Below are 17,483 nucleotides of genomic sequence, written 5' to 3' on the forward strand. Positions count from 1 at the left end.
TTCACAAGTTTTTTTTTCATTAAACTAAATTAATTTATAATACGACTATTCAAAGACATTGCAGCTGCCACACTTTATATTTTATCGCCCAAGTACCTGCAAGTCCCAAACTACACATTTCGAGCGAAGAGAGAATAATCGTCTTCCGTCTGGAACATTCATTCGGTTTATTTCACACAAAAGACTTTTATTTCAGTTGAGATGGAAAACCTATTTTTACATCTAAAGTTCTCAAAAACATTAAACGGAAGTGTTTGTGGGAAAAAATATAAATACACAACTACAAAAAATTTTAATTCTGTTTATTAAAATTATTGACAACCCTAATTTTAAGTAGTGACTTTGTATATATTATGCTTGTTAGTTCAGTCATACTATCTTATTCGGTCGTTTATATCCTGTGTGTACATAATAATATATATTAAGTGTATTTAAGTAACTTGGTGGTAATATATTTATATATTAAAACGTCTAGATTAATGTGTGATAATATAAATAATGGATAAAGGATTTTTTCTCTTGTTATTGGGTGAGGAAAAATATTTTTTTTTTTATAATGATGTGATGTTATATATTGCAAACTTGATATTTATTAAACAACACGCTAAAAGAAGTTTAAATTAACAGTGTCTTAAAATATAATAGAAGTATTATTAAAAACTAATCTTTGTGCGATTAAGGTAAATATAATTATGAAATTTGCAAAAACTTATTGTACTAGCCCAGACACGTATTGCAAAACAGCAAAACAGGATTTTAAAAGATTAGCGACAGTCTTACAATGTCTAGAGATAATTAGGTATATAGAAATAGCGCTTCATAAAAGTACTTACTCCGCTGGCTCAGTGACCCAAAGTGGGTCTTGGCCTCCGAAACGAGAGACTTCTACTTTCCTCTATCTTGCGCCATCGTCTGCCATTGGTTGACATTCAATTCGCGCAAGTCTTCGACCCCTCGGTTTTTCCAGGTACGCTACCTTGACGCTCCGATCCGATCCCATTCGCTCCAAGTTACCTTCTTCTTGGGCTTCATAAAAGTGATCATAAAATGTACTTTAGGGATTAGGGTGTGTTTGGAACCCTCGTAACTATATGTTAATGTCTGCCGTTACAAGGAAGCTTAGTTTGATCATTTTATTCATCAATTGAGCTCTGCATATAAATGGAACGTGAAAAAATTTTAAATATTTAAACATGAAGTGTTCCTTGCGGTTTGACCTCATGTTATGTTAGCACGCAAATAGGAATATGAGATAGTACTTCGACTAATACAGCATGAATGCAATATTCATATAGGCTTGTCTAATGAATGAAAATGGAAATGAGTATTTCCCAAAAATTTGCACTAAGCCTAGAACCTGACCTGCATCTGGGGATATTAATACACGCAAAAATAGTATTCTGAATAAATGTGCGTCTCTACATCTTTATGTAAAATATTATATATGCTACATGGTTATTGTGTAAGCCAGTGCTACGCAACCTTTTCTCATCTACGGCACACTAAAATCTTTCCTAGTATTTCGCGGCACACCGAAAGCTAAATTCTAGACACGAGTGAACATGACGTGCCACTATTGTCTTAAATACAATATCTGTATATTGAAAAATTATAAAATTTCAATATATTAATTTTTACCGCGCCACCTTGTATCCGACTTACGGCACACTGGTTGCGGAGCACTGGCGTAAGTTATGTGAGACTATCAAAAAGTTACCTACTTTAAACACCCCTGAACTGCTCCCCGTGTTGTCTGAATAAGGGGTTAAGCACCAAAGGCCTGGTGATCTAAGGTGAAGCTAAGAAGAATCTAGATGGTAGGCCCGAAGTTCAAGCCTGGTCCGAAGCGGCTGCACAGAATGAGCTCGATGAGCTTACTTTAAAACTCTGGAGCGGAGGTGATAGCATCTACCTCTGCGTCCTTAGGATCGGGTCGTGGAGGGAGAGGAAAGAAGAGTGGGTCACTCTCCATACACTACACTAGCAAGCAGGTTGGCATCGCCGAAACGGCGGCAGTAAATTTGTCGAGAATAACCATCCCCTGCTGTCAAACTATAGTTAGCAGCATAAGAAAAGATTTTTATATATGAGTACTCGCTTTCTTGGGTCTCATGGCCTTTGACGAACGGTGGTGCCTGCGTTAGGTGGTAAGGTTTGGGGTTCTGAAATAGCGATAATGGAGGATCTCAGGTTGTTTTTAGTCGATGCAAGTCGACCCGAGGTAGACGCCGAGCTTTTTTAAAAAGAAATTCATATAGAGCAATTATTCCGATAAAAAATAATATTTGTTGCATACAATGATTTTGAGGTGTGGTAGCCCAGCGGTTGTGGACAGAGACTTACAATCGTAGGTCGCGAGTTCGATTCTCGAGATAAAACCTTACATAAGTCACACTATGTGCATTAATTATACCGGAATGTCATTTCTGACTATTAAGTTTCAGAAGATGGACATTAGCATTCTCTGTATATCATAATACCACACTGAGAACGCCACTTCGCCTGCCAAGCGATTATGGTGTATCACAGACATACTTCATTGCATTGCAATACGCGTCTATGGGCTGAAACGACGATACAATGCTTACAAAAGACACAAAATAAAGACAAAAGAAAAATGAAATGACCAATTACATTAAAAGTGGTTAAATAACTAAACCGATGTAAATGTTTACAGTTATTATAATTTAACTAATAGAGTACAATATATACGTGCGAGTACTTGCCTATGTTGCGTGCTTGTGCATGTGTGCGATGATTACTTTGCATAGTTATATTTTTAATTAGGGTTCATTTCATATTCCTTAAATAGTGTTAAATTACTAATTAAATTTATTATCTTTCAGCTGCATTACTTCTGGAGGATGTTATCTGTTTACTGGATCACGGGTAAATGTTTATCTTTGCTTGGTTTTTAACTATTGGTGATATAAATATGAAAAATAAAATTTCGACGTACATAAATATTTGAAGAACGATAGTAACCGTTATAGGCCAGCGGATTGCAGTAGGTTGGCCATACAACGAGCAAAACAGTTGGCGCTGGGACCTTGAGACACCCACAAGGTAGACCTTATTAAAGTCGTCGGAAGATGATGGATGCAGGCTGCTAACAACTGATTCTATTGGAAATCAATGGGAGTGGACAGCTGCGGCTGGTCATCCTGCGGCTGTGATGAAAGATGATGATAAAATATTTGCGGTTTATAATTGCATTGACTGTCCTATAGTACAAAAACCAGCCACCTATCTGTCGGAGAGAGAAAATATACTAAACTTTAGTAAGCCAGTGAAAGTGACATACGATTGTATTGGGCGTTAATAGTTCTAAATAAATCTAATAATGAGTCTAAAAAAATCAACCAAAAGAACCACACTACTAAACTATTCAAGTAGCTCGACTAGTCAAAGAAATAAAAATTAATTAATTCACAATGAATGAGTTGAAGAAAGATGACGCACCTTATAGTATTTTGATCTTTCGATGTAAACCTAAACTTTAATAATGAAATTATTTTACAAATAAATATAATATTTACAGTTCCCGTGTCTCATATAGAAGTGTAATAAACAGACGGAGACGGAGGGAGGAGGCCAAGTGAGTACTATGAATATTATCATATAAACTTATTAATATGCAGGTACTGTACATACAAAAAAACTCACCCTGTACCTTTAAAACTATCCCTGGACCCATCCTGAGACCGAGATACAAGCTTGTAAGACTAGCTATATACAAAATAATTCGCAGCCATTTTAAAACCATTAAGTCTTCTCGGCAAAATCATTAGTATACGGCAAGGGACGCCAACGCTCGAATATATTAGATAGAAGTGTTGCCAGAGTAGAAGTGGATATAATGTTTGTTAGGCAGGCAACCGACAAAGGTTGGCCGTTTGGCCGACCGAATCTGTGTTTGGCACTAATCGGTGTAGCGTAACTCCTGAGGATGCCCCGTGGAGGGGTGAAACACGTGTTAAGTGGTTTGGCGGTGGCGGTTGTGTGATTCGCATTGTTTGCCGCATACGCATTTGTCGGCGGGCTGGCGGGCGGTGCATTTTGTTGCACGACTGCCACTGCGTGTGCGGAAGTGGCTAAATATTGGTCCTTTTCTTATTCTCCGATTCCCTTAGGTCGGAATGCAAAACGCGTTGAGAGTGACAGTTCTTTCTCGAAGGCTTTACTCTATGGAGCGCCCGATTAAGCTATTTAATAGGTCGGCAACCTTTCGATCAAAAAGTTGCGGTCTAAGCCGAGGCTCACGAGAGGAAAAGAAGTTTGGTTCACCATCATCTACGCTCTGTTCTATGGTACCTGCAGAAACAGCATATAGTGGAGTGAAGTGGAGTTCAAGCCGCTCTCAGCGATGGCTCTCAGAGGACGGTTCCGTCTTCCCTATTTGATTATCGAATAGATCTCTCTCTTTCACTCGTTGTAAGACTAGACAGTTACCCAAGACGGGGTATTTAGCTAACGCGGAGTTTCGGATGGAATTTTTTATTTTAGCTTTGATGAAGCTGTAAAACACTTAAAGCTAAAAGTACTTATATGATGATTTCTCTGCAAGTACTGAATAACTCTTCACCGAAACACTGGTGATAATTTTTCCCCCCTTTTATTGGAGGCCTCTCGTGTTCCCCTAACATGGGTAAGGTTAAGGTTTTTAATGTTTAACAATTAGTTATTCACATTCTTAATTTATTTCTTCTATCATACGTCACATTATCATTCATTCTCTCTACTGCTACACATCACAATGTCTTCCACTCTTTATCATTTATTACATTCCTTTATTCAGTTTTCTCTCATTCTTCACCTCAGTTCTTAATATTACACCTATGCTAATTTACATTTTGGTTATGTTTATGTATATATCTTTTCTTTATTTTTACAATTGTACTATTACACTATTTTCTTAAACTAGTTCAATGCCGCTATATAATAATATTTAACTAATACTACTAGCTTAAATTATCTCACTGGTGATGATTATGATATGGTGACAGATGCACGCTTCCGTCGCAGCCGGCCAATGGACAGTACAAGGTGACGGGGGGCTCGGTGGTGGACGGTAAAGCGCAGTTCATCAACTTGCAGTACAGTTGCAATCGGGGTTTCGTGTTGTCGGGCGACGGTAGCGCCTTCTGCTACGACGGCGACTGGACTGATCTACCCCGATGTCTTCGTAAGTATGGAGATTCCCGTACATTCAAAGCTATTTATTTAAGCTTTATTTAAGAATGGGAAAAGTCACAGCCATGAAACCTTAGTAACTCCATAACTAATTGTCACTTATTTTATTCAAGAAAATTAATTACAATAATAAATTGATTACAATATAGTTTAAATGCTATGCGCGATAAGATACTTTAATTCTTAAAAAGCACGGATAAATAAATGTCTACATTCAAATTTAGGGCTTATTCATTTATTTGTATTATATACACATAGGATCATTTTCATCGAATATTTGTGTACATAATGATAAGAATGCCCAGAAGAGCCCAATTTATGGAAACTGCAAACAAATTTAGCTTTGCGATTTGCATCCGTCAACTTAAAGCTAGGAGGATTCCAATCGCGACATGAGCCAGAATTATTTCGTTTAGAGCAATTCGTTCCAAGCTAAATTAGTAAACTTAAGACCATAAAAGTATATTTTACAGTTTTTGTTAAAAAAAATCTTATATATATTACAAGATTAATCGAAGATATTGTGTTTGAGTGTAGGTAATACCGTACACAGTCCATAAAAAAGTCACTCAATTCATGAAATTTTAAAGAAATGCATAAAAAGCTTATTTTAGTTTTATAGTCTTAACCTTTGTACCATACTATTTTTAATATCGTCGTCATTCCAGTCCACAGACTCCCACTTCAAAGTTCCACTAAAGATACCTATGGGGGATATACCATTATCGCCACTCTTGGCAGGGGCTTAATGATCGCAGTGTGGTATTATGGTACGCAGAGGATGATGTTCCCCATACTCTGGAAACTTGTTAGTAGGCAGTGGCAATCAAAGACTCTACCTCGGGAATCGAACTCGCGACCTATGATCGAAAACACCACTCCTCTATCGTTGGGCTATCATTGCTCATATATTTATTAATATTTTTCGTAAGCTTTTATATTTTTGCTGAGGACACACTCATCATTTTAACACGTTCACTGCGGGCCCAATTTTGAAGAACTTTCAGCTTGTGCGGCTGAGGTCGAATCAGCCTCAAGCTGAACTTCCTAGTAGTGCGGTTGAGGCCTTTTCTGCCTCATGTTCCAATCATTTTTTTTTACAATATTGAGTCAATGCTTCGCAGACGCGGTCATTCGCAGAGTGTAAACAGCCGCCGCACTAGAGAGAAACTGGTTAAATTGGTTAAAGTTCACGGACCCCTCCGTTCCGTGAACTCATACAGATGAAGCTGTAAAAGCCGCAAGGTTAACAGCATTAACTTCTTCAGAAACAGTACAGTACAGTACAGTACTAGAGAGAAAACACGAGTTTTACGCGCCGCACCAGTGCAAAGTCTACCATGAGGCTGAATCGGCCTCAAGCCGCAGTGAACGTGTTAATCGTAGGATGATCAATGTTGAATATATACATCCACATAGATTTTCAATAAAACCAGCTGAAAGTGGCCTGCGTCCAGCGTTTTTTGATGAATTTAATAAGGATATCTTTTTACTTTGTTGGTGAATTCCCTGTTCTGGGCATGGCGGCCCGTGGTTTCCACTCCAGAACCTCATAGCTGCTTCGGCCATATTTTCTGTGCGTTATGTGGCTTGCTGGGCCATGTCGGTTACTTTTTGTCTATAGATTTCCCATACCATAGTACTATTCATCGTCACCATTATCATGTCCAATGTCAACCACTACATGCCCATCTTTTATAAATTTTTCGAACACATACAGAAGGACGAAATGTTAAAGCGAGCAAGATTAGGCTGTCAGGTATTTATGACCGGCTCCCTTGAACTCGGCTCACTGTGTAGAAATTGACCACCTCTACATGCCCATTGCAAGACATAGGTATTGTCCAAAGGTAGCAAAGATGCTCTAATTCGCGCTGCTCGCATCCAGTTATTTCCTACGACCTGGACCATATCGTAGATCCACCTAGTGAGGGGTATACCCACGACTTGTCCACCGGCTCGTGGTCGCCACCAGAGATCTATTCTAACTCAACGGCTATCCGTTGCACTAGTGATGTACCTCGCTTCGAACGAGCAATTCTTCGAGCTGCGTCAATGACCTTGGTTCCTCTGTAAAACACCTCACTTTTCGAACTTGCAGTGAAGCTGCGAGCATAGTAGAATAGCGATAGCTGAAGTTTATTAAAATTTGGCTGACGCAGAGACCTGTCGTCTGATGAAGCACCGTAGCGTACAATACAACTGCATTATCCCTGGTACTGAAGCGACGCGACCGTGCCGCGATTCGGAATTGGACGGCACTGTTGTGCAGCCCACTTGCCAGAGACCGCATTACTACACACCCCTCGAGCTACCTTACATGACCTGCGCACAGGGGAGGTGGAACGCATGGCCTACTTGTATACCAGGTAAATTTATTATTTTTTATTTATTTATTAGGTATCTACACACACTGTACTGAAGTTAGAAGTGACTGTTGGCAAGCTGCATGGCGCTGAACGGAAGGCCGTTAAGGCTTTTAGGTTCTGGAGGGTGAAAGATCCTGTGAGCGTTTATGGTCTTTAGAAAATGCAGGATATAGGCCGGTTACAACTGGAAATGATGGTGATGAATTTATTTGTTGATTGAACATGAAATCAATATTTTTTTATCAATAAATATTAATACAAATTTGTAGCGTGTGAATTGTCAAACTTTCGCGTGAAATTTCTTTAAGTGATAAGACCGCCCAATGTTCTCTTACTTATTATGAATCGATGTATTTGTGTTCTGTCGTATAATACTGATTATTAAATTAAATAAAGATGCGAGAAAATTTTAATAGTCATTATATTTTCTGATATTTATCAAGTTTCTACGCAATTTTCTGTTAGCAGCTTGTACATGTGTAAGCTAGATTACTTAGTAGGTAATTTCTTGAGCGGTTATATATATTTTGATTATCTGATTGGGAAATTCACCTTTTGTTATGTTTTGTGAACTTTATTTTATTATTATTTCTCCAAAAAAAGAGAATACAATAAATAATTACAATGTAACATCAAAGATATGGAGCAGTGGTTGCCCAGCACTAGAGGACTTGGAGTCATGATCATAGGTAGCAGGATCGGTTCCCGGTATACAAACTTTTATCATTCCCACTTTGTACAATAAAATATTATCCTCTTTGAAACAATATGAGCATAAAAATACACGAAGATATAAGCTCTTTTGTCTTATTTGCTGTTCTCAGCTCTGTCCATTACTAGGCGCAAATATAATGCGGTAACGTGATATTTTGATTAATAATTGCAATTTAACTATTAAACAATATTTTTTTCACATGTAATCACTTTGTTTACAACGTTTTCCAAAGCTAGAGGAGCATATGAGCAAAGCCTTCAAGACTAAAATAAATATCCCTTGTCATTTTCAATTTTGATGTCAAGATGGTCGCTATTTTGATGAATTTCTAGAACGGTTGCAATGTTTTCTGGAAGTGTCTAGAAAGGAAAGAGATACGTAAACTATAGATAAAGTTTAAATTTTAATAAATTGAGACGTTTGTGTGTTTATTGTCCACATCCGCTGTTGGGAATATAGGTGAATGTTTATCTTAGTAGGTTGTAAGTAACTGTAAAAACATCGCAATTACGTAAAGAATGAGATCAGTCGTAATTCGAAAGCTCGAAGGATTCCAAACACGTCATGGCAGGTTTAGAGCCCAAAATAATCTGAACCAGGTTTAACACGCTCTCCTAATTGCTCATCGTTTTTTGCAGAATGCGGTTTACTTAGCTCCGAGGTTTCAAGTGGCACGTCGACTTCTACTCGTGTACCCTGGCACGCCGCTATCTTCTCTAAGAACATAACTGCTGCCACCCATGAGCACATTTGCAGCGGATCCTTGATCAGTAATTCTGTGGTTTTATCAGGTAATCTAGTCACTTATTTTATTTTCGTGTAATTATCATCAAAAGATTTCCACTATGACCGCCACCGGTTGTTCACTGCTCGCTAGGCTATATTCCATTAATGTTGAGCACTGTTAGCCGTTCTGGATTTTATAGCTTCTTCAGACTCAGGGCGCACGGATTAAAATGTGCAAGCTGATAAATTAAAAAAAGAACATATACAGAAGTCGGAATCCTCATCTGTAAATCGGAATTGGATATAAAAATTCAAGTAAATCGTTCTTTTTTTGACTTGTCGACTCAGTCAAGATATCTATGAAATATACCCCATAATCGCCACTCTTGGCAGGTGGGTTGACCATGGCATGATAGTATTATGGTACGCAGAGGACGCTGCTGTTAATCCTCTGTAAACTTATTAGTTAGCAGTGGTATATAATTAATACACAAAGTGTGAATTATGTACAAGACAGAGAATCAAATCGAGACCTAAGATTGCAAGTCGTAGTCCTTTACCGCTGGGATATCACTGCTCCTTTTTTAGTTATTACCACAGTAAAGTTTATACAGAATAACATAGAACTGGTTATACATATATATGAATGAGTGTGGGGGTACTATTGACTAAAAGGCAATAAGACATATATAACAATAATTGGGTATATGTGTAACTGAAGTCACATTTTACAAGTAAGTTTTATTTCCCGAGAAGCTAAGAAAACTATAGTGTCTTTTTTATATATTTCTTGTCATGTATTTTGTCGCTTGGAAAATTTAAAAAAGGAATAAAGAATATGAATAGAAAGCTACTGTCTGATTATACCATTTCAGCGGCACATTGCTTTTGGAGTGACAGCTCTAAGGCGCTCAAAGAGGAGACCAACTTTGCAGTGGCTGTTGGGAAACTTTACAGCAGCTGGAGTCACCACGACGACGAACAGTACGTGCAGAGATCTGACGTAAGTAAGAACTATCAATAAATGATATTGGTGGAAGGTAGGCAAATTTTACTTATTTGATGAGTTTAGTTGGATCAGGAATAAAATCTGTAGAGGATCGGTTGAAACCGATATAGCCCAACGGATTGACAAGTGGAACTGGCAGACCACATAGCGCGTAGAACAGACTATTGGAACATTGAGGCTCTGGAACGACATCACGAATCGGCAAGTGCAGCTTAGAATTTCATCATACCAAGTGGGCAGATGAACGTGTTAAGGTCCACGAAAATGCTAGAATAAGGCTTCATTTTGCTGGTCTTATAAGGTAATCTATGGGGGAAGTATTTGTTCAACTGTAGATGTCATACGGCTGAAATGATGATGGTACTTGTATAATATGTTCATACCACATTGTTACTATTAAGTACGCTTAATAAAATGTAGTATAATGGAGGAGTCGAACAAAAAATATATCAAAACAGAACCAAAATAAATTGATCTAGTCTGACTGCACAATTCGTATATATATTACAGTATACGTCATGAAAAAGTTCTTGATTTCGTTGCAATGTTAACACTTTCACTGCGGGCCCAATTTTGAAGAACTTTCAGCTGGTGCGGCTGAGGTCGAATCAGCCTCAAGGTGAACTTCCTAGTAATGCGGTTGAGGCCTTTTCTGCCTCATGTTCATCAATATTTTTTTACAATATTGAGTCAATGCTTCGCAGACATAAAGAAAGCTATATTTGTCTTTGTCATACCTCATACGGTTGAGTGTAAACAGCCGCCGCACTAGAGAGAAAACACGAGTTTTACGCGCCGCACCAGTGCAAAGTTTACCATGAGGCTGAATCGACCTCAAGCCGCAGTGAACGTGTTGTTAAACTACTAGAGGCGTCTGCCAAAGCGATTTATGTTTTCGGCAGTCTCCCAATCCAGTTAGCATATATTATATATAGCGGCTAGAGCCGAGCACAAACTTCAATGTTTTAAAAAAGGTTTATAGCTAGACGCATTTTGTCTGCCTCGAACCTGCAGAATCTGCAAATGACAGTTAGGCAGCATTGAAACTAGGATCTAAAAAAAGATACTGATCAATGGTTAATCCTAAACCAGGTGAAGAAGATTGTGGTGCCGAAGGGCTACCGCGGCGCAGACGGCGACGACCTAGCCGTGGTCGTAGTGTCTCAGGCCTTCGAGTACCAGCTCCACGTTCGTCCCATCTGCTTGGACTTCAAACGCGATTTGTTCGACAGGCAGTTGGTGGTTGGAAACCATGGAAAGGTATAGTCAAGAGCTATTAAGAAAGATTTACTCCTTATCTTTGTATACTTTCTCTTTTACCCAGCATGGGTGGACTGATGACATAATTAAGGTTGTAGGAAGTCGCAGGATGTGAGCAATGCTAGGCCTGTCATTGAGGCGATTTTTGGGGGAGGTCAATGCCTTGCAGTGGGAGTACATCGTATGACATGACGACTCTCTTTTTGACCCCCTACCCTCTGGGCAGCGGGCGCGGGGAATCCCGTTACTTGTGAGCTGAAGTGAGATAAGCTTCACGTTTCGGCACCTTCCTTGGTATCTTGTTAAACTATTTTCTAGGCTTCTTAAAATTAGTGATTAGTAAGATGAGATGTATTATTATGATTTCCTTGTACAATGACTTGTGAAATAATCATATTGAAACGTAAAGGATTTTTAAGTTGTAATAAATCTTGAGAATGAATTGTTCTACTACTGTACTGAGCAAGACCGCCTCTTGTCCCATATAAATTGTTTCTATGTTTTTTCCTCTATGGTGTACAACAAAGTAATTAATAAATAATGAATAAGTATGTTGTAAAAGGGACTATAAAAGTAACACCCATCTGAGTTAGTCGCCAGCTTTTTAAATCAGGGCGTGTTTGAACCCTCGTAGGTTTAAATTGAAGGATGTCTTATATGGGAGTCCAATAAGATTCTAATTTCAGGGAATTTTTGCTCTTCTAGCATTTTTCTCATTACGTACACGATTCATCACGTTTAATGTCTGTGTATAATAATATAAATAAATAACTGATTATACTCTTGTACCGAAAATTTAATTAATTAATATTTTAGACATCAGATTTCAATGGTAACACTTATGCCTCTGCTATTAATTTCTAATCGGACAGGTTGGAAACGGCTTGCATTCACCATTTTTGACGACCACGATGACGATTTGAAATAATTAAAAATGTGTAATAAAAGTCAAATTTAGTCCATTTGAAATTTGTTTTTGCATATACGAGAAAATAAGTTGCTTTTATGGACATACAATATATTATATACACATATTGATAAGAAACAGTGAATATTTTAATTTAATTTTTCTCTAAAAGACATTACGAATCGCATTAAAAATAGGAATACAATATTCTCTTCTTTGGTATTTCTTCACCGTATTAAATATTCTTCACCGTAATAATTAGTTTTATCACCGATTTTAGTCTGCTGGCTGGAGTGTCCCTACAAATGAAGTGTCAAGTACGAAAGCTCTGCAAGTGATTGACATGCCATTCGTGTCAAATGGAGACTGTGTCACCAAGTCCAGCGTTGGGGATAAGCTGTGTGCTGGGAACGTTAATGGTAAGTTTCCTGTCTAATTCATAAATCATTTATTCAATATCATTATATATTTTTAATACATGTTATGTAAGTCTAGATGTGTAATAAGATAAATATGTATTATTTAATATAATTTTATTTATTTTGGATACATATAATTTAAAATGTTACATGCAAATATGAGTCACATAAAAATTAAAGGCATCAATATGAAAAATATGAAATGACAAAAAACATTAAAAGTAATTCAACCAAGATTTTAAAAAAAATTCTTCAAGAATTTTGGAAATAAATACTTTTCCACAACCTACCATTTTCTCTTCAGAACATCTTCCCGTTCGAAATACAGCAATGCTTAAAGACGCGTTGTTGGTGACGACTTATGGATATGAGACGTGGTGGTTTACGATGGGTCCTATAAGAAGGATCAAGAGCACCCAGAAAGCTATGACTTTGGTTGAATCTTCATTGTGAAATGAAATTAAAAAATGAGGACATCCGCGGAGGAACCAAAGTCACTAACGTCGTTCGAAAAAGCACAGGTAGGCACGCCATATCTTTCGTGCAATCAATGGCCTTTGGTACAGGAAAGTACTCAAGTGTCGACCACGAGCCGGTAAACGCGGCGGGGGATGGTTCCCACCAGGTGAATTGTCAACATTGTTAGAGTCGCGTGTAGTTACTGTATGAGGGCAGGGCATGATTTTGATGACTGGACTGAGGAGGGATGATGATGATTTTTAGTTTGCAATTTGTGTAATCAACTTGTTATGAGAATCAAAAAAATTATTGATTATTGATATTAATGATTATCAGGTCCAGGGCTTTGTGACACGGACAGCGGCAGCGGTCTTGTCTTCTCCGCCACCTTGCAGAACACGACTAGATACTACCTTCGCGGCGTCGTCACCACACGTCTCTCAACCAGCGAAGCCTGTAATAGCTTCACCACCTTCACATCCATCATGAAATATCAGAAGCTGATCAAGACCTACTGGTTCCTCTAATTCTAAGGAAGGGGACGATGGAATAAATAAATAAACATGTATGTTTATAAATACAAGGGAATAAAAAAAATTCCAAATTTCTTTTATTTATGAAGGTTTTAAGTTTTTATATTTCTGTAGAATTACTAAATAAATTGAGAGAGAAATCTAAATTGTTTTATTCTTTTATTAATTTCTCTTTCTGGAAAATTCGGCTTATTTCATTCCTTTTTTTGTTTGTTTATTTCATACATATACAACCTATTACCCGCTTCGCGATGTGTAAAATTTGGTGAAAAATACTATACTTTGTTATTTATCTGTATAATTATTTCTCGTGCGAGTATTTCATCGAAGTTTTATTTCTACATAAGCTATCGTTTGAAAATTTTCATTCATTTTTATTAAACATTGACAACGACTTTGACCTTCTAGGGGGTGGAACTTTATTAAATCTATTCTTATTTTGAAGACCAAGACGAAGATTACTCGGTGACAAAAATCTCCTACCAAACTTCAAGCCTGTAAGCCTTTGTTCCTGAGTAACGTGTTGTATTACTTTTCAATCACATTTGCCTGCTGGTTATCTCTGCACTACTCTGCGTTGACTGGTAAAGAATTTCTATAAGACGTTAAGTCCGCCATTGCAAAAAATAAATTAATATAGTTCCGCTATAGTTGCTATTTCTTCCCGACGTAGCCATGCTTCAATCGAATCGTTGCGAATTAGAAATTCGAGTGAAAAAGTGACAAGTTGAAGTCATTGAAGAACTTGAAATTTGTATCTGTAGCACACGTAAAAACGCTTTATATTGTTGGCCTCTACGCCCACATTACCTTTTATATTAGGGGGCCCGGAAAGTAATGTCGCTTTCATAAGTTAAATTCACACGACTACATTTTTAACAAGTTTTTATTTCTACTCAATAATATATTCACCTTCGTTATCAACAACCTTTTGTCATCTGGTATACAAAATTTCAATGCCGGAGCGGTAAAAATCAATTGATTTTTCTGTAAAATATGTCGCCAGAAACGATATCATTTTCCAGTCCCCCTAATATATTCTAGAAGTTTTTCATTTATTTCCCTTAATTTAATACATTTACAATCATCTTTCATAATACGTTGTTGAAGAATATCTCCACGTCTACTAAACTTATAATCGTACGTACGAATAATCTATATCTATTTAAACTTACAATCAAAAGTTATTCATATGTGTCGACATCCAAATATACCGAAATCTCCAATTTTTTGTTGTTTTTGTCACTTCGGGCCCCATAGGCAGGCTAGTATCTCAACGAACCATGAAGGGAGAGCTATGCTCGGGATTTCTCTATGATTGCTAATTGGGAATAAGGATATAGACAACAGAAACTAACTGACTAAAGTAGAAGCGGACAGGGCAGATACGAAGAACAGATAGCTGTTGGGGCCTTGAAGATCAGCAATGGAAATCGCGGAACAACAAACACAGCCTAGAACGTTCAATCCACAAAGTAGATACCGTTGTTAAGGTGGTCAGAAAACAATAAATACAGATTGCTTCTAACCGGTCTTTTTGGATATCTGTAGGAAAGGCCAGCTGTGGGCGTCCTGCAACCTTAAGGTTATGATGACCAAGTGCGACTCATGCATACAACATTAAACAGATCCTTAAGGAGGTACTGGTCAATGAAATTTAAAAATAAGTGACAAGCAGGTAAATGTAGTGCAAGCAGCGTTGACCGTAATTAGATATACTTCTAAGGTTTAGACACTTAACCAAATATAAAAAAAATTCAAATGTCTAACTTGATACATTAAGGTATTCTAACATTTTATTTTGTGATCAAATTATAATACAAAAATATATCTGCATTGTCCGTAACAATAAAATAGAGAATAGCATCAAACCGAACCATCCTAAAATAAAAAAAATAGTAAGCTTTAATTACAATCATGAAAGTAATTAAATAGATAAAGAAACTTTTACGAAATTTACAAGAAAAATGAACGTTTGTGAAATGAGCGCTATGATTTATAATCTGTCATGGCGTCTAATATATTTTATATTATCCAGCGGATTGTAATGACAGTTGCCGATCTGAATTCTCCGTTACATTATGGTACTCCTTTATTTTGTCATATAATATTCTCCAGAATTTTGATCGTTTATACTATATCAAATTTGACACATAAAAGTTTATTTTAATTATAATTTTATTTTATATATTTTTAATATTCTTTATTGTACCTTTTAGAAAAGAAATAAGTAGATGTTTTATGCATTAAAGAGTACAATGGGCGGTCTTATCACTGAAGGCAAATTGTTATACATCCATATTGTCAAACATCTATAGTGTGGAAGTAGAAGAACAAGTAGCTTGTAGTGATACATATATTTATATTATATATGCTTATAATAAATACATTGTCTATAAATACTAACGTCTTTAGAAAACTGGTACCCACCTTGGTCCGAATATCGAGTATATTCCAATTATTTAATATAATACGTCAGGTGACGCATCTGACATAGATTTTTTTTTAATTGATTACTTCGCGGTTTTCGAATCCGCTAGCCCTGAGTCCGAAGCTATAAAAAAAAAGAATGGTTAACAGCGTCCAGCACCAATCGAATATAGCCTATAATAAATACACCGTAATAAATAGTTAAAAATTAAAAAAACAAATTAAAACAATTACTCAAGTACGTAAATCTATGAGTAAAAATATAGTTTAAATTAAATTAAATATTAGCAATGTAGCTATAGCATAGTTACGAGCTATAACAGTCACTAAATCGTTATAACTACATGCTATTTTTATAAGGAAGTAAATATTAAAATAAATTGCTAAATAAATGCTACAACTTGTAAGATAACAACCAGTTCATCAGAAGGTCAAGATATGACCGTGCTTGATCGTCTATGCCGATCAAATTGGCTTTAATTGCATTTTATTATTTAGCTACATAATCTTTTAATTCTTAATATAAAAATATTACAATATGTCAGTTTTATTTAGTATATTATAATTGAAAATAAGTGAATAAAATGTGTACAAGGTTTTTCTACGTTTTCCTTGTCAGTAAGTATTCTTGAATGTACGCATAACTGATATATTTAATATAAACGATATTTCAGATCTTCCTTTCCTTAGTTTTAAATCTAAAATTTAAAGTTTATTATTGATAAAAAGCTTATCATTGGAAAAGTTTTTTGTTGATCGACTGTTTTGAACTTGGTTTGTTGACTCATTTACACGCTTAATATTATAATTTACGTATCAAAATTGTTAAATTTATTTTAAAAGGAGCCACTGTTGAGTTTCTGGTTGGTTCTTGCCCGCACATTATTGTTCCAAACCGGAAGTAGCATATTTATAATGTTACAATAATTGACGATTCAAAAGTGAAAGATATTTTAAGTTTAAATTTTAATAATAATACATATTTTGTATTATTTAAACTAGTACCTAGTTATCATTAATTTTAAAACGAGTGAAGTAAATGAAATGCGGAAATATAGAACCTCTCGCATTTTTTTATAACATATGATCTTCACGTCGATGTAATTGAATGTAATATTTATTTATTTAGATCTACCGGCAACAGTAATAAAAGTATTGTTTTTAAACCTAAAAAATAATATAAAACAAGTGACTATGACCACGGGTATTATTAATTGAGAAACACGTCTATAAATAACAATATTTACTTTTATTTAGTAATTATTGCCAACAAATTAATAATATTACATATAAAAACAAAATAAAATAAAATTAGAACTAGTATCAATGTGATTGACAGGCAGCCAATACATGCGTCAAGTTATCCAAAAAATTAAAATAAAAAATAGATCAACGTGATTAAAAAGATAAATCTATTTAAAATGTAACTAAATAGACAAATCTATTTAATTACATGCTGTAAT

General features: G+C 36.2%; 1 protein-coding gene across 1 annotated transcript; it reads left to right on the top strand.

Moving 5' to 3' along the window:
• Nucleotides 1-2,851: 2,851 nt before the first annotated feature.
• On the top strand, nucleotides 2,852-13,612 carry LOC137926339 (modular serine protease-like). The gene is made up of 9 exons (XM_068769943.1): nucleotides 2,852-2,889; nucleotides 3,542-3,598; nucleotides 5,007-5,185; nucleotides 7,356-7,562; nucleotides 8,916-9,068; nucleotides 9,879-10,006; nucleotides 11,105-11,272; nucleotides 12,460-12,598; nucleotides 13,394-13,612. The coding sequence occupies exons 4-9, from the start codon at nucleotides 7,370-7,372 to the stop codon at nucleotides 13,582-13,584; spliced, it is 972 nt and encodes a 323-aa protein (XP_068626044.1). The 5' UTR covers nucleotides 2,852-2,889; nucleotides 3,542-3,598; nucleotides 5,007-5,185; nucleotides 7,356-7,369; the 3' UTR covers nucleotides 13,585-13,612.
• The last annotated feature ends 3,871 nt before the right edge of the window (nucleotides 13,613-17,483 follow it).

This window comes from Battus philenor, unplaced genomic scaffold (genome assembly GCF_028537555.1).
Source record: "Battus philenor isolate CCGP_79_NKW_IND1 unplaced genomic scaffold, ilBatPhil1.0.hap1 SCAF_29, whole genome shotgun sequence".
NCBI classification, from domain to species: domain Eukaryota; kingdom Metazoa; phylum Arthropoda; class Insecta; order Lepidoptera; family Papilionidae; genus Battus; species Battus philenor.